The 27,733-nt window shown below is 35.2% G+C and overlaps 1 protein-coding gene across 1 annotated transcript; it reads left to right on the top strand.

Annotated features, from left to right (window-relative positions):
* The first annotated feature begins 160 nt into the window (after positions 1 to 160).
* LOC142336955 (EF-hand domain-containing protein D2 homolog) lies at positions 161 to 10,844 on the top strand. Its single transcript, XM_075385949.1, has 3 exons — positions 161 to 400; positions 9,342 to 9,562; positions 10,353 to 10,844. The coding sequence occupies exons 1-3, from the start codon at positions 314 to 316 to the stop codon at positions 10,702 to 10,704; spliced, it is 660 nt and encodes a 219-aa protein (XP_075242064.1). The 5' UTR covers positions 161 to 313; the 3' UTR covers positions 10,705 to 10,844.
* Positions 10,845 to 27,733: the final 16,889 nt, after the last annotated feature.

Raw genomic sequence — 27,733 nt, 5'->3', positions numbered from 1 at the left:
TATCTGAAATTGATGTCCCGTTTTTGAGCATGTACATGTAAAGCTTTAGTTAAAAATTTGCATGACTTCGTGTATGAACGTTCGTTTAAGTTACAAAATAATTAATACTGTGTTTTATTCTTAGTCATTTGTGATACTTGTGTTTTAATCTGAGAGAGACTACGTCGACGTTTGATCGTTGCTGGTTAGTATTTAAATAGCTGCGTAGTCATATATATGAACAGAAAGAATCTAAAGTGCGGCTTATTAAGAGTTTCCCTTCTGTGATCTGTACTGTAAATTTATAATTTGTAAAACGAGGTGATAGTTAATAATGAGCAGTGACGAAACAGATGGTCGAGTTGGCACAGGTGTGGTTGCGTCTGGCGAGGACTGCAATGATGGCTCGGAACTGAATCAGGTAAGGCCTTCTTTTTCTATTGACACAAAAATTAATGATCAAATGTAACCATTAGGATTACATGATTACACAAAATCATTGAAAGTAGAATAAACTTTCCAATTAATAATGTTAAATTCGTTTACATGCTGAAATTTCCCCAATTTCTTAAAAATTGGAACCTTCAGAATTAAAGGTTAAGAATTTTCTTCCGGAGGAGATATTATCAGATTGCTCTTGATTTACCGGATTAAATAACAGTGTGATATATCGCGAAGATCAGAACTTAGAGTTTAAGATAAAACTTCGATATAAACAGTACTTTCTTACCTCATGTTGTTGAAGTAATTTTATTGAATAATGGCTTCTAAACTGAACCGAATGGTAGCTTCAAAATTGTTCATGCCACAAAGGTTATCAGTGTACATATATCATATATTTGAGCGATTAATTCGACCTTCCCAACATCAGTGATGACCATAAACCAACTCGATTATCCTCCCTGTAGATAACAATGACATGTTGGGAGAACAATGTGGTAAGTGCAAAAAACAGCTCTAATTATTGCCATATACGGCAAGGGGAAAAACTTGTCCGTACTTAAGATCTTAAGATGTAAAATAACCATTATTATTTTATCTATATCCAGACGGTTCTGTAAGTTTTCATTCTCTTAGCGACTATAAATACCTGCGGTTTTTTTACTTTAAGGCCATTTCAAATTCAATTCTTAAATGATAAAATTCTTGTTATTCATTCTCAAGACCACGACAGTGGTCTCCAGACCACCGACCGACTGACAATTTTTAGATCTGCAGAATGCTGAATCTTGTACTGTGTGAACTGTCCTTTGTGGCAAAATGTCGCGCTGAAAGACAAACTCAACACCGATGGTACAATTTCGGACCTACGGGTAACAAAATCCCTTCTTAGTATATGCATAAAAAATGAGTTGTGGTTTTCCAGGTGTTCCGCCTTACATCTGTAAGAACGAAGCAACCGTAACAACAGACGCCTCAGAGAAAGCAATGGGCGGAGTACTCTCACACGAGGGACATCCTGTAACCTCTGTCTCAAAAAAAAATTGTCACAATCCGAACAAAATTATTCCAATATTGAGCAAGAGGCGCTTGCAATCGTCTTTGTGGTCACATGATATAAACAATTCCTAATAGGAAGGAATTTCACTCTACAAATTGACCGCATACCTCTCAAACATCTCTTCGCACCAGACGAGGAAATTCCTAAAACAGCATCAGCAAGAACCACGAGATGGGTAATATCGCTGATGGGATTTGACTTCGAATTGAAATATACATCCGGAGAGTAAATCCTCTGCACTGATGCTTTGAGCAGACTAGATATTGCTGACGACGTTGATAATGGTTGCGTCAGTCTGGTGACCCAGTCGGACATCGGAACTGAACTGGGGTCGAATCAACTTTTTCAATATGTCATCAAAAGAATAAATGCGAAAACTGGAAACACTGCTCAGAACCAGAGAAGGTTTTCGAGCAACAGAAATATCCACAACTAAATCATCTTTCGAGGAGTTGTGCCTTTCATTAAACCCAAACAAAAACATGTGGTGACGGCCAGAGCTCATGAAATAAACCCAGGCAAAGTTGCCAATGAAACACCAGTCTGAATGATAGCTTGGTGGACCGGCACCATTCCACCAATCTTTGATATTTTAGTAAATGTAAGGAACGCGAAGAAAAAAGTCCTAGCCTGGGGAAAACAGTTACTAGTTGGCCATAAGCAGAAGTTTGGAAACACTCCATATAGACTGGTGCTAACTGGAGAAAAAACTCCATTCCATATCTAGGACCAAGGTAATATTTTAGTGAATGTAAGGATTATTCCCAGCGGGAAACAAAAATTGACAAACAAGAGTAGTTCACTATTCAAGCCTGGAGCTCGAATCTCAATGTGTCTCTTTCACACTGCGGGCTTTGATGAAACACCGGAATACTTCCATGACGCGGGGCAAAACTCCTGTGGAACTACTGCTCGGACGGAATGTGAGACTTTCAGCAGTCACTGACTTTGATCTGTGTGAACCAGTCCTTTTCAAACCAACGAGCAGATCACCAATAGTTTCAGCTACCTTCATTATGCGCAAAAGAATGAAAAACACTTCATTCATCCAGCCAGAGAATTGAAATAAAATAGAGCTGGTTAGTGACAACTAGATTGCATGGCTGAAACCTAGTGACATCAAGACTGAATCTACTGATCAGCAATCTACTTACTCATTTTCAAAGGAAGGAATGGCACCCGATCCTAAACATGTTGAGAAAATCAGAAATGCAAAGCGATCATCAAATATAAAACAATTAGTCTTTTGTCGGCTTAGCGAGCTTTTATAGACGAATGATACCAGATGTTGCTCCAAAAATATTACCTTTGAACGAAATTTTAAAAAACGTCTTCATATGAGAAGAAGGAAAACGCAACGTTTTGGAAAACATAAAAAATGCGTTGTGGTATTCCAGGTGTTCCGCTTTACAGCTTTACGAACGAAGCAACCGTAACAACAGACGCCTCAGAGAAATCAATGGTCGGAGTACTCTCACACGAAGGACATCCTGTAATCTCTGTCTCAAAAAAGTTGTCACAAGCCGAACAAAATTTTTCCAATATTGGGCAAGAGGCGCTTGCAATCGTCTTTATGGTCACATGATTGAAAAAATTCCTAATAGGATGGAGTTTCACTCTACTAACTTACCACAAACCTCTCAAACATCTCTTCGCAAGAGACGAGGCAATTCCTAAAACAGCATCAGCAAGAATCACGAGATGGGCAATAGCGCTGATGGGATTTGACTTCGAAATGAAATATACATTCGGAGAGTAAATCCTCAGCAGTGATGCTTTGAGCAGACTAGGTTTTGCTGCCGACGTTGATAATGGTTGAGTCAGTCTGGTGACCCAGTCAGACATCAGAACTGAACTGGGATCGAATCGACTATTCCAATATGTCATCAAAAGAATAAATGCGAAAACTGGAAACATTGCTCAGAACCAGAGAAGGTTTTCGAGCAACAGAAATATCCACAACTGAATCCTCTTTCGAGGAGTTGTGCCTTTCATTAAACCCAAAAAAAGACATGCGCTGACGGCCAGAGCTCATGAAATAAACCCAGGCAAAATTGCCAATGGAACATCAGTCTGAATGATAGCTTGGTGGACCGGCATCAGTCCACCAATCTTTGATATTTTATTAAATGTAAGGAACGCGAAGAAAAAAGTCCTAGCCTGGGGAAAACAGTATCTAGTTGACCATAATCAAAAGTTTGGAAAAAGTCCATATAGACTGGTGCTAACTGGAGAAAAAACTCCATTCCATATCTAGGACCAAGGTAATATTTTAGTGAATATAAGGATTATTCCCAGCGGGAAACAAAAATTGACAAACAAGAGTAGTTCACTATTCAATCCTGGAGTCCGAATCTGAATGTTTCATTTGGCTCTTTCACACAGCGGGCTTTGATGACACACCGGAATACTTCCATGTTGCGGGGCAAAACTCCTGTGGAACTACTGCTAGGACGGAATGTGAGACTTTCAGCAGTCACTGACTTTGATCTGTGTGAACCAGTCCTTTTCAAACCAACGAGCAGATCACCAATAGTTTCAGCTACCTTCATTATGCGCAAAAGAATGAAAAACACTTCATTCATCCAGCCAGAGAATTGAAACAAAATAGAGCTGGTTAGTGACAACAAGATTGCATGGCTGAAACCTGATGACATCAAGACTGAATCTACTGATCAGCAATCTACTAATTCACAGTAGGTGATCAGCAGTCTACTGACTCACAGTATCTGAGTCCCGTACGGACAATATAGACCTGGCATCACCCAGGAACCTTCAGGGGCCACGAGAACTTCAAGCAGAAGTAAGAAACAAACCAAATGATTTTGAGAAGTTATTCCTACAAACTTGCTTAAAAAATGATCGAGGATGTGATATATCGCAAAGATCAGACCGGAGAGTTTAAGTTTTAAATTTGATGTAAACAAAACTTTCTTACTGATGTTGGTCAAGTACTTTTATTGAATATTGGCTACTAAAATGGACCGAATCGTTGCTTCAAGTTTGTTATTAACTGATTCATGCCACAAGGTTATCAGTGTACATAAAGCATGAATTTGAGCGATTAAATCCACCTTCGCACCATCAGTGATGACCGTAAAACAGCTCGATTATCCTCGCTGTAGATACCAATGACATGTTCTCAGGTTAGGAGAACAATGTGTTAAGTGCAGAAGTTTGCACTAATGCTTGCCATATACGGCAAGGGGAAAACTTGTTCACACTCAAGGGGTAAATTAACCATTATCAGTTTATCTATATCTAGACGTTTCTGTAAACTTTCATACTGGTAGCGACTATAAATACCTGTGATGTTTTGTACTTTCAGTCCATTTTATATTCAATTATTAAAAACTCTTTTTGCTCGTGCTCGAGACCACGACACACAGTATTTGGAGAAAAATTGCCGACTTTTTCCGACGTTAACTAGCCAATCGCTTTTCGATTAACATTAATTTTCCTGGGACATTACTCTGGTATCGTTTTTAACGCACATAATGATGCGACACCCTCTCTTCATCAGTCGAAATTATTCTACTATTATGCATATGGCCTAGAGGTAGCTAGCTATTTTTCCTTCGTTTTATCTCCACTCACATTCACACTTACCATGAGCTCAATTTTGCTGCGCTTTCTGTCTAATTTTGTCGTTTGGTTTGAGTTGTTTGTGATTTTTTTGTCTTCTTACGCAATTAATTTTGTAATAATCAAGTTATTGTAGCAATAATACAAAAAGAAAGTGCCTAGGTAGGGAAAATGATTAAAAAAAGCTAGCAAATAGTCAAAAGGAAAGTTTTTTTTTCAATGACATTTGACTAAAATTGTGCCTGCTCCAGTGTTCAACTAGAGTTTAGCCATGATTTGAACCAGCAAAAAATTGCGGTCTATTATCTTAAGAAACAAGATAAGTTTGCTCAAAAATTTAATTTGCAAGGCAATGAATTGAAACCAAAAAACGTTTTGAATATAAACCACTCAGCAAAGTTTAAATAGCACAAATCAATTTTCGTCATTTCAAAGTCTCAATAACTTACTTGCTTCCTGTGCAATGTTAAAAATTACATCCAAACAAGTAGAGAATGATAACTGCCATAAAATTTTGAAGTAACATGTGAATTTCGTATCGTTCTAAAAAAAATTCCTAAGTTTATTTGCTTTTGTAACTTTACTAACATCAGGTGACAAGTGAACCAAATATTGATCACCAGATTTTTTTTAAAAATTCTTTCCCAAAAATTGTTTCAAAAGAACGCAAAAAAACAATAAAAAGGAGCAGACAAAAAGATAGCAATTTGTGAAATAATCCTGCAAACCTGCTAAAAAATGATACCAAATTCAACTGATAGGAGAACGCTAAAAATCTCTAGATCATAATTTGTTAGCTGTTTTAACTTGTATGGTGCTGCTCCCAAATGTACCATTTCATCTGAACTTGGCTGGAACAATAATGATGCAGCTCTGTTGCTTTACAAATTTCCTCCGTTTTATACTTTTATAAACACTAAAAAAAAATTTGTAAAATATTTCTGAATTTTATTTTCTTTTTTGTATCAAGGTGTTTACACACGTTATAGAAGACAAATTTAATGGATGCTGAGATCCGATCTTCTTAGCTGTCTACTATGATAATTTGAAATATTCTGCTATAATTGTACATATTGTTCGCTGTGATATGGAAATTGGCAATTATCTTGCCCAAATGGTGCAAATTTTTGAATTATCATTTTTAGCTAGCTATAGAGAAATCATTTCGGCTAACATATCACTTTTCAGCCACTTCTTCAGTTTTTTTTGGAAAAAACGATAAAAATCTAAAAAATAAAAGGAGGCTCTTTGTATTTTTTTTCTCTTTCATTGAAAATCTGCGCTGCTTACTTGTTCATTTTCCTCAAATTTGAGATCGAATGAATCTAGCGCTCATAGAAAAAAAATTATCCAAAATTTTGAAAATTGAACCCTTTTTGAAAAAAAGGTTTTCATTTTCTGTAGCCCTCGGTCTCTCAGATCCAATAATTTATTTGCCTGTGTCGGGAAATTTCTGGATAAAATTATAGTTTTTATCATAGCTTTTATCTTACTTTTCTGGTTCTCAAAAATGTATTAATGGTCTATGAAGCATACTGAATAAAGAGCAAAAGGTTGACTAAAATTTAAAAACCAAAACTTTATTTTCTCTGACTGGAGGGATTTCTCTGATAAAAACTTGGCCACAATTTCTGGATTCAATATTTTAACGTTCAATCTTTTCCTCATGCGTTGGCATAATTCTTTAATTATTTCGACATATTTGTTTTCAGTACCTCAGGAGCTGCTTCAAATTTTTATTTTAGGTGTCAGAAATAATATTGATGTAGAACCCCAATATTTCACTGAAACATAAATATTTTCCACTTCCGATTAGAAAGTTCAGGACGCAGTAGCGTTATGAAATTTGCAAAGAAACATCAGAGAGGAAGAATATAATCATTCGTAAACTTTGTCGGCAGTTTTAAATTTTTTGGTTTTACTAATTGTGTTATTTTTCTAATTTTTTTTTTGCTTCAGCGCTAATTTTTTAATGTAGTTATCTGTCAACAAACCTAATAACCTGTGGAATTTTGAGAAGTTCATTTTGTCAATATACTTGCGGAATCATAAAATTGCAGTAGTTATTTGAAAAAAATGTAAATTGAGCTTAATTTTTTAATGGAACCCTTCTAACTTATAAACAAAACTGGGAAAATCTTTTTGAAAGTGAAATAATAACTGAAGATGCTAAAAGGGTTATTTTTCTGGTTGGGTAATTGAGGTATCCAAATTATTTTCTGTGTTCTATACGTCGACAGTTTTGATTACAAAGTTTCTGACCTTATTTTGGGCATTTTCTCTTCCCTATAAAGAGAAAAACTGCCGATAGTTATGTGAGTTGAAACCAAACGCTTGGTAAACTTATTTGATTTGAAAATGAAGGGATGTACGTATCTTTAAGAATGAGAATTTCGTATTCGTTCCTTTTTATTCTTTCAAGCTCCAACGATACAGAATTGATATTAGTATAAAAGTTTGTCATTCCAGGAAGAGAACGTTTTGCGTTTCTGTTTGATCTTCCAAAGATAATCAAATTTTAACTTTTCGACGAATTAAAAAAAATAGCTTTTTTCTACAACTGTGAGAATCTGGAAGTTCAGTTGAGAGTTTTTATCTCTGAAAAAATTGCAGAACAATATGAACAATACGTTATGAAGTTGCCGTAGAGATGTTAAAGATTTACTGCAATGTTCAATGGAATTTCCGACCGTTATTCTGTTTTTTTTCCGATGAGGCAATTTGGATTTGCAAATCATTTTCCGCGTTCTATACGTCAACAGTTTTGGTTACAAATTTTCTTACTTTATTTTGGACATTTTCACTTCCCTAAAATGAGAAAGCTGGCGATAGTTGTTTGAGTTGAAACCGAACACCAGCAAAACTTATTTGACTTTTGAATGAACGGATGGACATATTTTTAATAGTGAATAGATTTTCATAGTCAATTCTCTGTGTATGCTTTTGAGTTCCGACAAATCAGAAAATCTATTGGTTTAAAATTTTCTCTTTCTTTGAAGAGAGGGTTTTTGTGTTTCTCTTTGATCGTTCGACAAAAATGTAGCCTTTTTTTCTACGACGGAGAATCTCAAAATTCTGTTTATGGTTTCGATTTTTTATCTCTGAAGAAACTGCAGAACAATGTGAACAATGCGCTATATAGCTACCGTAGATAGATTAGGAGATATTTTCTGTTATGGTCAATTAAATTTCTAGCGGCTATTTTGCCATGAGGGGTATGAATGAAAAGTTTCCACCGTTAGCAAACAAATCCATTCTGCTTATGGCGAACAAGTAATTGAAAATTTTGTCCCCGTCAAGTATTTTGAGTAGTAAACAATTATGATAAATTAAAACCTGATTTTTTTACGCCTCATTTTCTACCAAAGTGTTTTCAGGATGCTAATTATATGAAAAGTAAAAGTAAGTTTCCTTTCCATATTTGCTGGCTGTGACTGAATAGTGCAGATTAATTATAGAACTCTAGAAGCAATGATTTTCGATAAGCACTGTCTAATTAATTTTTTAAATCCTGCAACGTGGAATAAGATCAATCGATCATATCTTTCTAAAATTTGTTTCAAAAAAGTTTTTCAGTTACCATTAAAAATATCAAATATTAGATAATTAGCCAAAAACTCTCAATTTTAAGATGATACAGGAAAGTGTTTTTAAAAAGTAAAACTTTGGTTTACTTAAAAATATTTGTATTGAATTGTTCACATTTTAGAGACACGTTGTGGTTTGTTGGAAGGTGTAGTGCTTGATGACTGATAGTTTTACGAACAATTTGGCGGCAAAATGCATTTTTAAATCATCTTTTCTATCCAATGCTAATATATTTTTTGAAAAAATGAAAATAGGTAGCAGATCTTCAAAATATCAACAATGGCTGGTCAACAAGCCAATGTAGCAGGCGCTTGGTTATGGTCGAAAACATTACCTATAATTACATCGAGGATATTTTGTGAATTTTGATTTTGTTTGTCATTTGACAAGTCTAAAGATTTTGAGCAAAAGAACGTTACGGGTTGTCCTTGATAGGAATTTCATTGCTATTATATTAAATAGTTTATCCAATTTTCAGAGCACGTCATATCTTGTAAGATTATTAATATTTCAGTTGTTTAAATGAATTTTATCACCTTGATATTTGATTAAATTTGTTGTTATCTTGGCATGTTTCATTCATCGATAAGTTAATTCTGAAACGGATCAGTAGACTTTTAATCAAGATCATTAGTGCCATAACTTTTTCACTTAGCCGATTGAGTCATGAACCTATCACCATTGACAGGTGTTATCTCGAAGGCAGAAAATAAACGATGGAGAGATCGCAGGTGAGAATAAAATGAAGGTGAAGAAGAACTCTCTCAGCGTCTACTATGACAACCAAGACATGGACAAGACCACCATTGACCAGATCAAAACCAAATTTGAGGAGTTTGACCTGGACGGGAACGGGAAGCTGGACGAGTACGAGTTGACAAAACTATTTGAGAAGCTGGGATCGCCAAAGTATGTTATTCTTGGTCTTGAAATTTCTCATATTGATCGTCAGGAAAACAGCTGCAAACAATTTTCATCACCTGTTTTCATTTTTTTAAATTTTAACTTGCCAGATTTTTTCATTGGTTTCTACTGCGCATTCAAAGGAATAGTTTGGATTTCGGATGATTGCCATTGGAAAATTCTAGTTGTTGCAGAATGAGGTGCTACCTGCCTTACGTTTTATTCGAAAGCTCAAAGGGTCCACGGTGTAACTCTCATCTTTGTTTAGAAAATATCAGACTCTGCCGGGTTAGGGTTCTAGAGATCGTCTATTAAAAACCCGACACTGTAAATTAACTGATGTTAGGTCCCGCAGCAAGTAGATTGAAGGCAATCTTATTCGCATGCTTTTTACTGCGGACTTCTTAAACCTTCACATACTTAGGGCACTTGAAAAGGCCAGTTCTCTGCAGTGCCAAAATTTCCTATATAGAATGCCAGATCATAAAACGTGGAAAGTGCGTGTTTTAAGCAATGTTTATCGCTACTCTGCTAGATTCAGCAGAAAGTCTGGCTTACATCTCGAACCCCTACGCGTTTCTCAGTCAAGGTCCGATTTTCTCACTGACTTGACCGAAGTCACGTGACCTGTAATTAATGGTTTCTTCGCATTGGTTTTTCATTATATTTCTTTTTCTGATCTGCTAACTGAAACAACTGTATCTATACATAATCTGGTGTGCATAATTCATTGACCATTATCAGTGTCAAGTTTTATCTAAAATACGATAATTACATATTCGCTTCGGTTTTTCAGCAATTTGCTTCAAGTGCGCGCTCTAATCAGGGCCGCGGATAAAACCGGCGACGGTTGCTTGAACTTGGAAGAATTTGTTTCAATATTCCGCAAAGTGGCGTCTGAACAACTGGACGAGACATCCGCTCTGCTTGCTTTTGTTCAAATGACAGAAATTGATGTTTCAAACTGTGGCGTGAAGGGTGCCAAAAACTTTTTCGAGTGGCAGATTAAAAAGAGCCAGGATAGCAGTTTTTCAAAGATGATCGAAGATGAAAACAGAAGGAAAAAAGAGGAAGAGGAGGAAAGGAAACGGAAAAAGCAAGATATGGCCAGGAAAATTTCTGCCTTTGAACAAGGCGGCTCTTCTTAAATGTAAACAAAGAAAACAAATTGTTTGATATCATACTTTATATAGCAGAGTGCCTTTTGAAGCACTCAGATATATCTTACTAATTTTGCTTAACTTTAATTTTTCAATCTGATTTTGAATTTAATTTTAATGCCAGAAAATGTGTTAGTTTCTCCCTAAAGGTTTCGCAGAGGACATGTGGTGATTAACGTATGTAAACGTATGTATATGCAAATAGGTAGAGCTCTGAAGTTATTTTTTTTTATTTTGGTTGTTGAATTATGTGAGGCTCTGAGTGCGGCGAAATTATAACTTAGCGGTGAATATGGTGAACTTTGTAATTTCACCGCTAGATTTAAAATGCAGGTAGTCTACCAAATAAAAGCTGGTACAAGAGGGTGATTGTTGAATGGGAGTGAACAAGTGATGGTTTTTGAAAGAGCTGAATTTTTTGCAAAGATTTATTGCCGATATCTCTAAAAATCACAGATTTCACTAAATATCACTGCATTGTAAGATAATTCACCGCCTCCATAACGTATTTTCCACGTCTTGTGTAATCTCACCACAGGGGTTCCAATGATAAGGACAAGTTGTGCAGTCTTAGAAGCAGAGGGAACTGTGCTAGAAAGCTCGAGCCACATATCAAGCGGAGAAGCTTCATAGTTTCACCTCTAATAGAGTCGTGACAGTACTAAAACTACTCGTGATGATTGTAATTGAGGTCACCGAATGCTCAGCAAAATATGAAATATATTTGCGATTCAAAGATTCGTTGGCCTGGACAAAATACAGAAGCCGCTGCAGAATTTTGTAAACCTAAACAGGCTGGGTAAGATTTTGACTCTAAATTCAACAAAAAATATGACACTAATTAAACTAGTGGAAATTAATTTAAAGCATGTAGTGGATTGGAAACCTATCAAAAACAGTTGTAAGAGTTCCCCGGCAATTCACGTCTTCTGTCAATTTACACGGAATACAGGTTAGTTTCTTATACAAATATCTCAAAATACAATGGGATGGTCACAGTGCACACTACGAACGTTTTAGTTCTTCTTCTAGGTAGTGAGTTTTCAATAATCTCAAAAATCCAATGGTCGGGGACGAGTTGAAAAGTGATCCAAAAACGCACACAGTGGGAAAACTAAGCAGCAAAAGTTGCAACGAGGAATGACTTTTTTCAAAGTTTTTTTTTAATTTAATGGAAGAATAATTTCTGAGTTGAGGTGCAACTTTTTGTTCCGTAGCTTGTGATGCCGAAAAATTTTATTACAATTTTACGAGTAGCCGACCACAGCTTAATTGTCGTCCTACCACTTTCTTATCAAAATCAAAACACAAAGCCACCAGCGGATTTTTTTTTTGTGGAATATTTGCATCAGAAGTTCTCAAAGCTAGATTCAGTAATTGCGGATATAAACCTTAAAAAATGAACCTGCCATAGCTTTTAGTAACTGAGTTAAAAGGATTGTCATATGTTGTTTTACCGTCCCACTAATTTGGATTGTTTAGTCTGATGTGGTTTGTAAAACTTTGAGACGAGCAATATTCTTCAACTTTACATTAAGAGTTTTAAATATGTCTTTCTTTGTTCTTGAGCTGACGGAAACTGTTGACACTTTTGGGCTAGTTTTTTTGAGTATTGATTTTGCACGTCGAAAAAAATCGATTTTTATAGATAGCATTTAGTTGAGCAGGTGGGCCCGGTAGCACTAAATCCATGAGTTAAATAAAGTTTCACATTTCCAGTTTGAAAATTATTCATTGTCTGCTAGATTTACTCGGAAATCGAAAACTTCACTGGGAAATGTCACTCTTTGATGTTTCTCGGCATACAAACTCAATTGTTTTTTCTGGTTGTTATAGTTTTTTGATGAAAGATTTCCTACAGTTAAAATGTAGTTAAAAATATAGTCTCATGTGAATTTTCATAAATTAGATTTCTTGTAATAACGAAGAAAACTTTCTTTTTTGGAAAACACTTTTCTGAAATTAGAACTGGTATTTTGCAAACAGAAACTTAATTTCAAGCAATTTTTTGAAGGTCAATTATCAATTATCTCAACATCAAATTCCTAAGGGAGTCTTCAAAAGAGTATTGAAAAAGCGCAGCAGGGAATAACTATATATGTAGATAATGAAATTAAAAAAAAACAAAGTGCCTATATTTGTGAATGTTTTGACTTTTCCGGGCTTTTTTCATTGTTTATAATTGTTTTTCCTGTATTTTGAAATAAATGAAAAAAAAATTAGTGCATAAAAATGTTTTTTAAACGATCTGAAATTGTTTTACAACATAACAAGTAGCCGACCGCAGTAAACAGAGAGGAGCCCTCTGCTTTCATATAAATTTTTCTCTTCAGTTGAAAAATGTTTCAAAGTAAGGCATTAAGAGTCATCTTCCTTCCATTCTTTTTCAACAGTCAAAAAACAAAACCACAAGCGAAATTGTTGGAGGAATATATGTATCATTGGTATTGAGAGCCAGATACAGCATCTGAGGATATCAACCTGCAAATTTGCTCCCTGAAAAACAATAGCATTTGGTGAGCAAATTAAAATGGACCTCTACGTGATGTTGTATTTTTTCCACTATTTTGGATCGTTTGGTCTGCTGTGGTTGGTACAAATTACATGTTAGCGAGTTCAGATGCAATTTTCCTTGTTCGTGAGTTTTGGTTTTGCAAATAAAAATCAATGCGTTTTCGTTGGGTGAATGTTTAGCTGAGCTGGTGAGATCTGGTAGCATTAAACCAGGAGTTAAAAAAAGTTTAACATTTCCAGTTTGAAAATTCATTATTTGAAATTACGTGTAAGGCATAAAGGTTTAAGGGCAGTTTTTGATAATTATCGACCCACATTTTTTTCCTGGCTTCAACAGTCTTATAATATAAGATTTGCTTTACTTTTGAGGTGTCTTTTCCAATAAATTTTTAGTTTCAGCGAACTTTAGGAAGTCAATTAAGCTTATAAGATAAAAATGCAATTTCAAGCTGGCCGTTGGATATTTGAGCTAAATTCAGGTTGAATTTTTAATTTTTGGCCTATGCTAAAACCAACATAAAATTTTCTTCAATTTCACAAAGTAACAGGAAACAATTCTCATGAAAAGGAAAGGCGCAGAGAAAGCTTTCTCTTTTGATCAAAGTAACTCTCTGATCATTCAGTAAGGCACTCATTGGTACAAGATTGGTATGCATAGTCCGGGAAACTGTGTTAGAACTTGAAAGAAGAAGCAATAATAGAAATAAAACTTATCGAATTCATTGAATATATTGATGACATCAAAGCTGTTTTAGTTAGTGAATTTACGATAATGACTCTAAAACTCAAAGCAACAATAAAGCAACAGTAATTGCTCATGAATGTAAAAGGTTAAAGCCAAAATGCCGAAATAAGAAAAAAAACTAGCGTTATCGCAAGTACTTGCATCATCAAGTAAAATCAAATTAAATAAAACTATTTACAAAACAAAATGATTTGGAATCAAGTCAAAAAGTTTTTTTGCTTGATTGGGGTTCACAAAATATGAACTCATAATTATTCAAATTTCGAATTTTATTCAAACTTTGTTTCAGTTAAATCATTGTTATCCAATTATTCAAAAAGAATTCAAAATTACAACAGCAAATACTCTTGGTAGCCGATGAGCTTCGGTCGGCCTAAATTTTTAAGTTTAATTGCCATGCTCGCTTTTCCTCAAACCTGTGTAACCTCGGTTTCTTTTCGGCTATATATATATGGCTTCAGTTTTTATCGCTGTTCGGATACTGATCAATAAATCTCAGTTTCCGATTTGGAAAAATTGTTATGATTGGGCAGCTGTTTTTCTTGCCATTTAGGAAACTGGAAACTAATTCCCCCTGCATTGAATAAAGAACACAGAGCACATTGGAAAGTTCTTCCTTTTTTAATCTTTTTTTTTGCTCATTAGTTTCAACTGAAGTGAAATTAAGTTTTTAATTCAGCAAGTTGACTTCCGTCAAAAACCTTGTCGGCGTCTTTGTTACTTCTGTAAACTATATCATCATATCTTTCTTAGATTTTCTTTGATTTACGTTATTTTGTGAAATTTGGTTGAAGAGACCTTGAGCGCAAAGCCAGACAACGTCTTGCATGCTTTGATGTGGTTCATTGATATTTTGATCTCATTTTGCTTGATATCGTTGTTTGCAAGACTCATATTCAGCCCCTGCTTAAAACCGTTTTCTCAAATATGCTGCATTCGTGCGTAGTTTTTGACGGCAAAATAATCTTGTCAGAATGTAAAAAAAGCTTGCCTCTGGGTGTCATCTTAGACAATTTTCTCTTTGATCAAAATTAGTTGTTTGATCTTTCAGGAACACATAGATTTCGAATTATAGTTTCGATGACGTTTTTAGTTGATGAATTTTCTTATCCACTTACCAAGGCAACATTTAAGCAACAATGGTCGCTGATGATTGTGAAATGTTAAACTCAAAACGGTCAATTCAGAACAAAAAAACCTTTTGAAAATTTTTTGCATCACAAGGTGAAATTAGCTTGAAGAAAAATTAAAATTAAAAAGATTTGTAATAGTGTCAATAATATTTATTTTCTGTTTATGGTTAAAAAAATCTACTCAAAATTTTCAAGTTTCGAGTTCCGTTCAAACGTTGTTCTGGTAAAATCATTGTGTTTTTCTTCATTGTTAAAAATTTTCTCATCCATCGTACGAGCTGTTTTCTAATGATTCGATAAGAGTTCCAATCTAAAACGCCAAAATTGCGTTAAAAATTCTTGGAAGCCGACACTCCTCTTTCGGATTATTTTTCTTATTATTTTAACGCCATTTCCAGGTTCCGCAATTCCTCGCGTGTTTTTAATTCCCGTTTTTTTCTGGATATATGGAGAGCTTCAATTGTTAAGAGCTGATCACTGTTAATGCAGTGGCTAATCTATCTTGTGTTCATTGATCTGGTGGACCCCGAGCACTCACACAAATGTCGCCCCATCAGTGCAGTCTTTCTGTGTTCTGAAATTATTGTCGTTAGATGTCGACAGGTTCAGTCGAAAAGGGGGAAGAAGTGCATACACAGTTCTCATTGTCACAAACCACATCTGATTTGAGACCGTTCTCAAAAACGAATTTAAGTGAGGGCAAGCAAGTTTTCAGTTTGCGGTTTGAGAACTATTTTGTGATTAGGCAAGTGTTTACTAACCGTTTTAAAAAAATTAACATTCCCCATGCATTTAGTAAACCACGCAGGGCACTTTGGACAGGTGTCCCACTTTTTCACCCCTATTCATTTAACCCCCTATCGTTTAACCCCGATTTATTCACCCCTGAATCATTTAACCCCTCTATCTTTTAAACCCACTATCATTTCACCACAATTTTAATCTTTCTAAAAAATAAGGATTATTAAATTAGCAATATAATCATTTGGCCATGTCTCGCGGGCGTTGGCCATGCCTCAGCGTCCCGTGGGACTTGATATGAAACTATCACAACCGAACGTGGGATTAATTTACCCCACAAAACATGCCCTTAATGTCGACTGCTAATTGGCGTGACGAAATGATAGAGGGGTTAAATGATAGGGGGTTAAATGAATAGGGGTGAAATGAAGTAGAACCCTTTGGACAGCGTTCCCTTTGGTTTTTCTCTCAGCACTGTTACTTTAGACTTTTTGTGAGTTTCATATATTTTTCCCGCAAGTCAGGCGGTATTGATTATTCCTCCATATTTTTTAGTATTTGAAGCTTTATAAAAGTTTACATAATTGCTTGTGGGTCAGGGGATTGGGCCCAATTTTCTGGGGGAAGGCAATCAATGAATTTTTTTGTTCTGTTTTTGCACACAACTTTTTTGTTCAACACCACCCCGTTGTTCATGAAAATGCGGACTGTTCAACACATCAATTCTTTTCTTAAGTAACTGTTTTTATGACGCAAAAGTTATTCCCTATGTCATATGGTTCTGCGTGCATTGCTTTATGCCTAAGATATTTTGCTGCTTTGCTGACTCTTCTATACATAGGAGTTACTCCCACGTTCTTTGCGTGACCATTTAGCTGGGGCCTTCAATCCACTTATTTTTTCCCAATAATACTGTTTGATAAGTCATTCTGCAATTTGCCATTATCAGCCAAAATCTGAATTGCTGTATCTCTTTAACAGAGTTGTTTGGACTACATGGATGCGCCTCTTTAACCAAAATTCTTAACTCTATTCAATCAACAACTTTGATCACATTATGGTTTCCACAGCGGAGCGGCTTTTCTTGTCTTACATTTAGTTTACCTGGTTAACCTGGTTGGCCTGTAGTTACCTGGTTTACGGTTATTAGCCCTTTGACCCGTATCACATTCCCATTCCTCATTATTTAAATTACGTTAAATGACAGGGATGGCAGATGGTTGGTGGGGGTTATTATCATAAAATCCCTGAGTGCGCACTCTTATTTGCTCTTTTTCAAATCCATGCCAACATAATTTTTTATTTCTGGTTCGTTTGCATTTAAATGGCAAAAAGTTTACCTTGAGGTTGACGACGTGCCAAAAAAAACTCTAATGTACCGAACAAGAAAACTGTTTAATTTTTTAGTTAAACTAGACAAAAACATTTTTAGAGAAATTTTAGTTGTAAACGAATCTGCTCTAGTTAATATCCTACATAACTTAAGAGACAATTACATACAGGGAAACGAAGTGCTGACGGGACAGTTTTGGTAACTTGATCAGTAGCGTAAGGTAACTTCTTTATTCTGCAAGCTTAATAGAGGCACCATCCTATGGACAGGCTCAGGCGTTTTTGGTGACCTCTCGAATGTGTTGTATTTTTATACACTTGTTCGGAAATAAATTATTATTATTATTATTATTATTATTATTATTATTATTATTATTATTATTATTATTATTATTATTATTATTATTATTGTTGTTATTATTATTATTATTATTATTATTATTATTATTATTATTATTATTATTATTATTATTATTATTATTATTATTATTATTATAATTATTATTATTATTATTATTATTATTATTATTATTATTATTATTATTATTATTATTATTATTATTATTATTATTATTTACAGCTTGTGTACATGTTTAATCATAGAAATAAACTGAGACTGTTGTGCATGCAATTTTTTCTGTTTTTCCCATTTTTTTGACTTCTTTTGTGTCAAAAAATTGTGCCAGAGTTTAATTTAATTAGTGCCTGTCATTAGAACAACAGACGCTTACAATTGAAAAAAGAAGATTAAAAAAGACAATGAGAAATGAAAAAAGGTACTCCAAAGTTCCTCTAACATTTTAAGTTGGAAAAAAGTTGGACAACCGTGAGCGACAAGAGTGAATTGTAAAAAGATTATGTATTGTCAGAACAGCTGGCTGTTCATTTTCGAAAAATGTGTTAGTCGATCATATTTATTGTTTGGTGGACTGATCAAAACCACTATCAATTTTAACAGATGAGCTATCTAGTAAGAGGAGATATCTAGATCTTACTCGGATATCAATTTTGTTGTCAATAATTTTTGATAAATAAACATCATTTTTGGTTCTCCAAACGTTTTTACCAACCAAGGCTGAGTATTGGTTTTAAATGATTCCCAGGGCTTGAAGAGAGTATTAAAAATCTACAGGTTTTTAATGACAGAATGAAGAGTTTTGAAACCACAAAGATATTCAGTTTGTTCATTACTTGAACTTTGAAATTTTTGTTTTAGATCACTGCTTCTGTTATAGGACGCTGAAATGTATTTTCTAACATTGGACTCTAAAAATAGCTCAGTTTCTCATATCTTGTCGTAAGGTGTTGCTGGTAATACACAAAAAAAAACAATCAAGAAATTCCCTCCCAAACAAGGGTGATTACTGGTTGATCCGGAGCCCTCCCAGTACTACATCTTCAAATAAAAATTAATGTATCGCGAATCCATCAAAAAAGAAAGTTTTACTTACAAATATCAGCTGAGAAAATTTTGAAACAAATTATAGCCATCTCCTAAGAACCAGCAAATAATGACAAAAGTTGATGAGTCAAACAAAGAACCTCACTTCTGCAACAACAATTCCCTTTTAAGCATCGCTAATGTTGCGCTGCCTGTGTCTTGGAGCTTCGAAGCCAGATCCTTAGGAGAATGAAGTTGATTTTGACCCTTAGATATGACATGATGATGTCAGCTTAGCTGTATTTTTTGCGCAGAGAGCTTCTATACCAGTTATTGCAACGCTTTTGAAGCTGATGGGCCAGCTCCACCAGTGGACGCAAAGACTTGTTCATATTTGTTCATTTTAACAGATGCGTGATAATTGTAGGCCTTGCTACTGCTTTTGGCCGAATTGTTTTACTATTGGGTGGAACAATTTGACATCACAGTACAGGGTGTTGAAACAGGTTCTTCGCAAAGTCCGGTGGCCTTGATGTCCAATCTTGTACCATCGTCTCGAGTCCTTGAAATAGGAGTAAACGTTTCGCCTAGCATCTTTTCAGACAAAGTTCGATCTTAACAATATGAAAGACATCATATAGCAGAGTTTCAAAGGAGCCGCGAATATCATAATTGCTTATTGCTTGGGAATAATATGGTCAGAACAGCTGACTGTTCATTTTCGAAAATTGTGTTAGTTGATCATATTTATTGTTTGGTGAATTGATCAGAACCAAAATCAATTTTAACAGATGAGCTATCTAGTAAGAGGACATATCTAGATCTTACTCGGATATCAATTTTGTTGTCAATAATTTTTGATAAATAAACATCATTTTTGGTTCTCCAAACGTTTTTACCAACCAAGGCTGAGTATTGGTTTTATATGATTTCCAGGGCTTGAAGAGAGTATTAAAAATCTACAGGTTTTTAATGACAGAATGAAGAGTTTTGAAACCACAAAGATATTCAGTTTGTTCATTACTTGAACTTTGAAATTTTTGTTTTAGATCACTGCTTCTGTTATAGGACGCTGAAATGTATTTTCTAACATTGGACTCTAAAAATAGGTCAATTTCTCATATATTGTAGTAAGGTGTTGCTCGTAATACACAAAAATACAATCAAGAAATGCCTCTCCTAAACAAGGGTGATTATTGGTTGATCCGGAGCCCTCCCAGTACTACATCTTCAAATAAAAATTAATAAATCGCGAATCCATCAAAAAAGAATGTATTGCTTACAAATATCAGCTGAGAAAATTTTGAAACAAATTACAGACATCTCCTAAGAACCAACAAATATTGACAAAAGTTGATGAGTCAAACAAAGAACCTCACTTCTGCAACAACAATTTCCTTTAAAGCATCGCTAATGTTGCGCTGCCTCAGTGTATTGGAGCTTCGAAGCCAGATCCTTAGGAGAATGAAGTTGATTTTGATCCTTAGATATGACATGATGATGTCAGCTTAGCTGTATTTGTTTGCGCAGAGAGCTTCGATACCAGTTATTTTAACGCTTTTGAAGCTGATGGGCCAGCTACACCAGTGGAAGTGAAGATTTGTTCTTTTTTGTTCATTTTAATAGCTTCGTGATAATTGTAGGCTTTGCTACTGCTTTTGGCCCAATTGTTTTACAATTGGGTGGAACAATTTGACATCACAGTAGAGTGTGTTGAAACAGGTTCTTCGCAAGGTCCGGTGGCTTTGATGTCCAATCTTGTACCATCGTCTCGAGTCCTTGAAAAAGGAGTAAACGTTTCGCCTAGCATCTTTTCAGACAAGGTTCGATCTTAACAAAATGAAAGACATCACATAGCAGAGTTTCAAAGGAGCCGCGAATATCATAATTGCTTATTGCTTGGGAATAATGTGGTCATAACAGGTGACTGTTCATTTTCGGAAATTGTGTTAGTGGATCAAATTTATTGTTTGGTGAACTGATCAGAACCAAATTCCATTTTAACAGATGAGCTATCTAGTAAGAGGACATATCTAGATCTTACTCGGATATCGATTTTATTGTCAATAATTTTTGATAAATAAACATCATTTTTGGTTCTCCAAACGTTTTTACCAACCAAGGCTGAGTGTTGGTTTTATATGATTTTCAGGGCTTGAAGAGAGTATTAAAAATCTACAGGTTTTTAATGAATGAATGAAGAGTATTGAAACCACAAAGATATTCAGTCTGTTCATTACTTGAACTTTGACATTTTTGTTTTAGATCACTGCTTCTGTTATAGGACGCTGAAATGTATTTTCTAACATTGGACTCTAAAAATAGGTCAATTTTTCATATATTGTAGTAAGGTGTTGGTTGTCATAGACAAAAATGCAATCAAGAAATGCCCATCCCAAACAAGGGTGATTGTTTGTTGATCCGGAGCCCTCCCAGTACTACATCTTCAAATAAAATTTAATGTATCGCGAATCCATCAAAAAAGAATGTATTACTTACAAATATCAGCTGAGAAAATTTTGAAACAAATTACAGACATCTCCTAAGAACCAGCAAATATTGACAAAAATTGATGAGTCAAACAAAGGACCTCACTTCTGCAACAACAACTCCCTTTAAAGCATCGTTAATGTTGCGCTGCCTCAGTGTCTTGGAGCTTCGAAGCCAGATCCTTAGGAGAATGAAGTTGATTTTGATCCTTAGATATGACTTGATGATGTCAGCTTAGCTGTATTTTTTGCGCAGAGAGCTTTGATACCAGTTATTTTAACGCTTTTGAAGCTCATGGGCCAGCTACACCAGTGGAAGTGAAGATTTGTTCATATTTGTTCATTTTAATAGATTCGTGATAAATGTAGGCTTTGCTACTGTTTTTGGCCCAATTGTTTTGCTATTGGGTGGAACATTTTGACATCACAGTATAGTGCGTTGAAACAGGTTCTTCGCAAAATCCGGTGGCGTTGATGTCCAATCTTGTACCATCGTCATGTGTCCTTGATTTAGGAGTGAAAGTTTCCTCTCGCATCTTTTCAAGCAAGGTTCGATCTCATCAATATGAAAGACACCACTTAGCAGAGTTTCAAAGGAGCCGCGAATATCATAATTACTTATTGCTTGGGAATAATGTTGCCTTCTTCCGTGGACACCAAACATAGCAAATATGCAGGCCATCATGAAACTCGTGTCCCGGTAGATCAAAATGTTGTTGCTTCAATGAAATACCGGGCTACCAGCCTGTTGCTTCTTCTCCATTAGCTAATTTAAAGGAACGTTTTTTTTATATCAAGCTTCTTAAGTTTTTTCGACTCAAAAACGATTTGCGGGTGTTGCTTTAGTACAGCTAAGGGCAGGGATCGGGATAACGGATTTGACTGTCAAACTGATATTTGGTCTTTTATTAAAACAGTCTTCAGTTTTAAAGACCCTTAGGTCACTCGCAGCCATTGGTACTCTTGATTGAAGGAGGGATTGTTGATTGGATTAGTTAATGACCCCTTGTTGGTTGATCTCTCACAAGCTTTTAACAAGTTTCCAATATTACAAATTTTAAGAGCTTAACAAGTTCAATTTAAGCACAACCCACGATATGTGTTGGCAGAACAATGTCATGAATTGCCAGCTTAATAACAATGTTTTCTGATGACTTCTTGATTTCTGTACAATTTTTTCAATGCTTTTCTGATTTTTTTGCAACACCTAATACCAGAACAATTTCCACATCGTCATTAACAAACATCCCCCGTGCTTTTGAAGAAAAAGTTCTTTGGAAATAACCTGGCACTTGTTAAGAAAAAAACTGAAGATGGAACCCCCAATTTTTCAACCATTCAAAAATTTTTTAAGGTTATCAGGGATCTGACAGCGTTACTGTGGGCCGTATACATTTTTTGGGAAGCATTCGTCAAGACATTCAATTAGGCGATTATGGCAATCTCATTCCTGCACTTCGCAAGGGTGTCACCTCAGATAGAGCGTACTGTTTGTTTGTCAGTAAACCACAATTACTGGTTCAAATGAAATACACGTAGAATGATAGAGAGAAGGTCATAGTTTCTCCATATTTTGTGGATCAAGATCACCACGGTTGGGCCTATTGAAAGCTTTTCTTGTGTCAATAGGCAAGATCATTTAGGAAACTGGATTATTTAAACCAGCCCTCAAAACAGAATGGCGGATTCAAGTCCTCTCTTTTCACCCACACATAATTGTTGATTGCTACTTAGAATCTAGAGGTCAGGTTTAACAGGCCTTAAAAAAGTTCTTGCAAAAACTTGCATTAGATTTTTCCCCTTGCTATTGATCGTACACCGTGACGTATATCTAGAGCTATCATCATACATGAGTTAGACGAAGGGAATAATGTCAAGAAGTAACGCGAAAAGTTGCTAGGCGTATTGCTGTTTAGCTATTGTTTTGCATAAATCTGTCAAACACGCCTGGAAGGATGTCACAAAGCTCCGATAATTACTGGCAATAAGGCTGAAAGTGCCATGGCACCACATGCGTTGATGGCAGTGTTTTGATAGTTGAACATTGAAGTTTTCATATATGGACTGCCGGTAGTGAAAAAAAAATTGAACGGCCATTGGCAACTAGGATACTCAAATGCATTCTGCTTGGCTCTAGATATTTCTCACCAAAATCCTCAATCATTGTTTCGTTGCCAACTTGAGCTCAGACTGGACTGGAGATAGAGCTCAAAATGGATTGAAAACATGTCTCGTTGCCATTTATTTTTATTCCTTAACAGATTAAATTGTTCAAGTTCTAGTCAAACTAACTTCTTGTTTCAAGAAAGATCTTCTGGGTCCTATTTCTCCATTGATCTAACAGTCTTCAACTGCTTTTGTTATTTGTGTTGCTGTTTTTGGTTCATTTTTTTTGCATGAACGAGAATAGGCATAATGATTGTGTAATACACTGCTTTTTAAGCGTTAGAACCATGTAAACTGGCAGACAGGACTCCAACCGAAGTATCCTTGAGTTTAAATCCTATCATGTTTCTTTCAGCTGTAAAAATGTCCAATTTTTTTATTTCTATTGTTCATGAGCTTCTTCTTGCTTGATATCTATACAAATTTCGTTTTTGCATTATGAAAATTTATTGCAATGCCTGATTGATACCTAATACAACCATTAATTTTATCCACTTTAATGTTTACAATAACCTCCTGTTTGTTTCGTTAAGAGAAGGGTATTTTTTCATATGATGAACAAAAGTTATAATATTATTTCTAGTTCTTTAACCGCAAGTCATCATCTTTGTTCTTGTTACGTCTTTTCATACGCTCTATATTATTATCGCTTCAAGAAACAAGGTGCCTATATCCAATTTTTTTCCAATGATCTAACCGTTTTGCAATTATTTTTTATTTGAGGCGTCGTCCTCTGCTCATCTTTTTGCAACAACGAGAGGAGTTATTGTTGTTGAGTATCACTTTAAAGTTTCCGCATTGGGAAAAATTTAAAGTGGCAGGCAGGATTTTATTTAACCCATCGGTGAAATTAAAGCCTGTATTGTGTCCTGCAGCGCAAAAAGTATTGTTATCCAATGAACAATTTGTTGGTGGTTATGCCAGTAGCTGCTGGGATCAGAACAGAATTCCTAAAAGATTGGTGATATCTGGCCCTTATCCGCTGCAGGAGATAGAGCTGTCATGTCACGTCTGAGGTGTTTGGACCTGCTTGCATTTCGTACCATACGGAGCGAGGTTTCTGATGTTGTTATTGCCTTCTTCTGAAAAGGTTTTGAACATTTTGAGCAGTGTTCCTGCTCAGACATTAACTTGTATTGTATACGTAAAAAGGGGGATGCTGTTGTTTGTTGTTTGAACACGCATAATTATATAAACAGAGAGGAATTAAAACATGGGGTTGAATAACAAGCCAAAATTTTTCAACATGGAAATGGAAATACGGCATCTAAACAAAATTGATTAAGTGGAAGATTGAATTGGGAATATACCATTGGAGTAGATGGATGAATGAAACTGTTAATTGGTTTATATAGAGCCTAAATTAGATTTCTAATTTGATAGTACTTAAACTGATTGTTTGAGGAGTCAATAGTTTTCGGCAAGAAGATGAATCGAGGATAAAATCTGTAATGGAATGTGTTTATAAAGTTTAACCAGATACTAATACAGTTAATTAGCAATTGCATCGTAATCCAGTGAACTGTATCGGGTAACTGTAACCAGTAATTACAGGTAAAGTGCATTTTTTGTTTTTTTTTTGCTCTTGTTGTTTGCAGGGTTCTCAAGGAGTGTGCCACCGTTTTTGTCTGCTTAGGGTCCAGGTATATTCTCAGCGATGTTCTGATTTTTAATTTCATTGAGAAGCCTGGAAAATTGCACCTAGGTCTGCATTCACCTTTAAAGAAGAAAAATGTCAGTACAAAAAGAACAAATGTTTATTTAAATGCAAGTGTTTTTTGTTATAATCATAGAGCAATTGAAAAAATTGATCTGGAAAAAGACAACCCGGTTATGTTGCAGACAGGCGGAAGTCACAGGGTGTTTTTTTTCACGGGAATCATCAACAAATGACCAACAGAATGTCTAAAGCACTAATTTATAAAACTGCAGATGCAATTTAACAAACCTATCACAATAATTCGTCTAACAATGACTACTCGGATTCCAATATTTGCTTTTTTCTTAATTAGTGTTGTTCAGTATGAATCGCTTCACGATTTAACGAAGTCTGCCCTCTTTCATTCAAAAATATCCATCCAATACTGATTTTTACGCAACCATATTCTGTTCATCTTTGGCGTTTAAATTTGTCTTACCTTTATATTCAAAATCCAGGAATAACTTCAGACTTCAATTAAATATAATCAGCGTGTGTTTTGAACCATTGTTCTTGAATGAAGATCTAACATAAGGGAGTCATCTAAAAACTGCAGTAGTTTCGCATTACTTAAAACAAGCTCGTACACTTTAAAACAAGAAGAGCAGCTCAGTTACCGAAATAGAGATACATAGCAATTTGAATCAGTGTAGCTAACGCAACTTATCCAAACGCAAAATCCTAATCAAAATACAGACTCCCACCTGCATACTTTCCACTCCAAGAACCCCATTTTGTGTCAAAGAGTTCTCAGACAACAATCTACCTACTCATCCCCTCAAGCCCACCTAAATATCCTCTAACATCAAACTGATTCAAAATATCCAAAGAGAGTACTGTCCAAAACCTATTCGATGAAAAACTAACCGGACAGAAAAATGAGCTCTGTAATTGTCTTCCAGACATGTCGCATGACAAATCCATTAAATCTCATTATAAAACTCACAAAATGATAAGAATCAACTCTTGAATTCTAGATTCCACGTAGAGATTCGTGGAAAAAATATTCAACAAAAGTGACAAATAAAGCAGTACTAAAGCATTACTGAAGCAGTAAAGATCAAAATAAAGCAGTACATCTAAAAAACTGCCAAATTGCGAAAAAAAAAAATGCTTGAAATAAGAAAAATTTTGGCCAGTTTTTTGGCTGTTTTGCTTACTTTTTAACTCAGCCACAGGAGATCTTGATGATAAGAAAAAATTCAAAAAGTTAAAAAAAAGTATTTTGCACGTTTCGGTATTTTTTGTTTGTCTTCACGATTTCTTTTTGAGTTAAAAAAAACTTATCAGAGAGTGTTAAGGGGCCTTAGCAGAAAACCTTTATTTCAAAAGGAATTAGTTTGTAAGTGTCTCGGATTAGTTGTGATTATAGTTTATCTTCTTCGGGCCTTATCGAGAATGTTTAAAAGGTATAAATGGCGATGCGGTATTTTTGCAGAATTGAGACATTTTGTGCACAGAAAGGTGTGAGTGAATACAGTAATATGAATCAATTTATAGGCCTATTGTTCATTATTGAGTTTTAGATTATGGCTGCCGCAGTTAGTGTTTGCGCTCTAAAATTTATCGTCTACAGAAAAAAATCCAAAGTTCAAAAGTTTCAAACAAAGAAACGATTCCTCTAACATTTTTCGAAAGCACGCCACATTGTTTTATGATCTGTAGGTTTTCGAGACTATCAAGTTGCTCTAAAAGCCATTGATTTGAAGTATTTATTAAATTTATTTTACGGTTTTTTAATTTTTATAAGTATTTTTAAATAGATCAGTATTTCTTCAAAAGATTCCTTGTAATCAAAATTTTTAGAAAAAATTTCAAGTTCATGAATCATCATCAACATCAATTCCTTTTTCGAGAAATAATATCGAAGACCATTGGAACAAATCAAATTTTTCATTCTTTTTGTCTGTTGCGGCATTATGTTTACCCCCCTCCCCCACATTTATTTTATTGACATAGCAAGGGCTCTTGGTCACACTACCAGTCAAAGTGAAGCTTTTCGAACAAGATTCCACTTTAGTAGGCAGCAAATCGAGTACGTTGTACAAAACATGAATACCCAAAAAGACATTCGACCCGACAGAATGAGTAGCAGTGACTTTTTGATAGCTTCTTCCATACCGAATTCATTATACATCTTTTTCTACACAATCGCCAGGAAATCTGTCACCCCTATTACATGACAAATTAGTGAAGTAGTGCCAATCTTCAAGGATGGAGACCACCAGCTGACATCTGACTATCGTCCCATCAGATTTTCAGCTGGAATTTGAATAGAATTGATCTTTGATGAACTTTATTGTGTCCTATCAACTCAAATGCCTTCAATACAATACGATTTCTGCAGAAAACGATGCACAGTCAGCAATCTCATTCACTACCTACACGAAATCTACGTTAACCTACTTACAGAGCCTATAAATGGCTTTCCAAAAGGCGTTTGAGAAGGTAAACAAACCATGGGCTGCTTCCCCAGAAATTGTACTCGTCTGGAATACAAAAAGTGGGACTCGGACTTCTTTGCAGTTATCCTCGCGACAGACACCAAAAAACGAAAGTAGGAAACTTCACCTCCTTTTAGCTCTGGACTCCTTGTACTCAAAAGCGTCCAACGCAAAGCAGTTAGATGGAGTGTCGGCACCAATAGTCTTAGTTACAAAAATACTCTGTAGACTTTTTTTCCATTATTACTTTACAAATAATTTCACATGATTTAAGTTTTTGCCAGAATACCGCATGGTAGATTTTATATAAACTGGAGGGACTAAACAAAATCCAGGACATGGGTTGCACACGTGCACAATCAACGCGAAACTT

The sequence above is a fragment of the Convolutriloba macropyga genome, chromosome 3, assembly GCF_964194025.1.
Source record: "Convolutriloba macropyga chromosome 3, txConMacr16.3, whole genome shotgun sequence".
NCBI lineage: Eukaryota > Metazoa > Xenacoelomorpha > Acoela > Convolutidae > Convolutriloba > Convolutriloba macropyga.
This window is presented reverse-complemented; position numbering and strand designations above follow the sequence as displayed.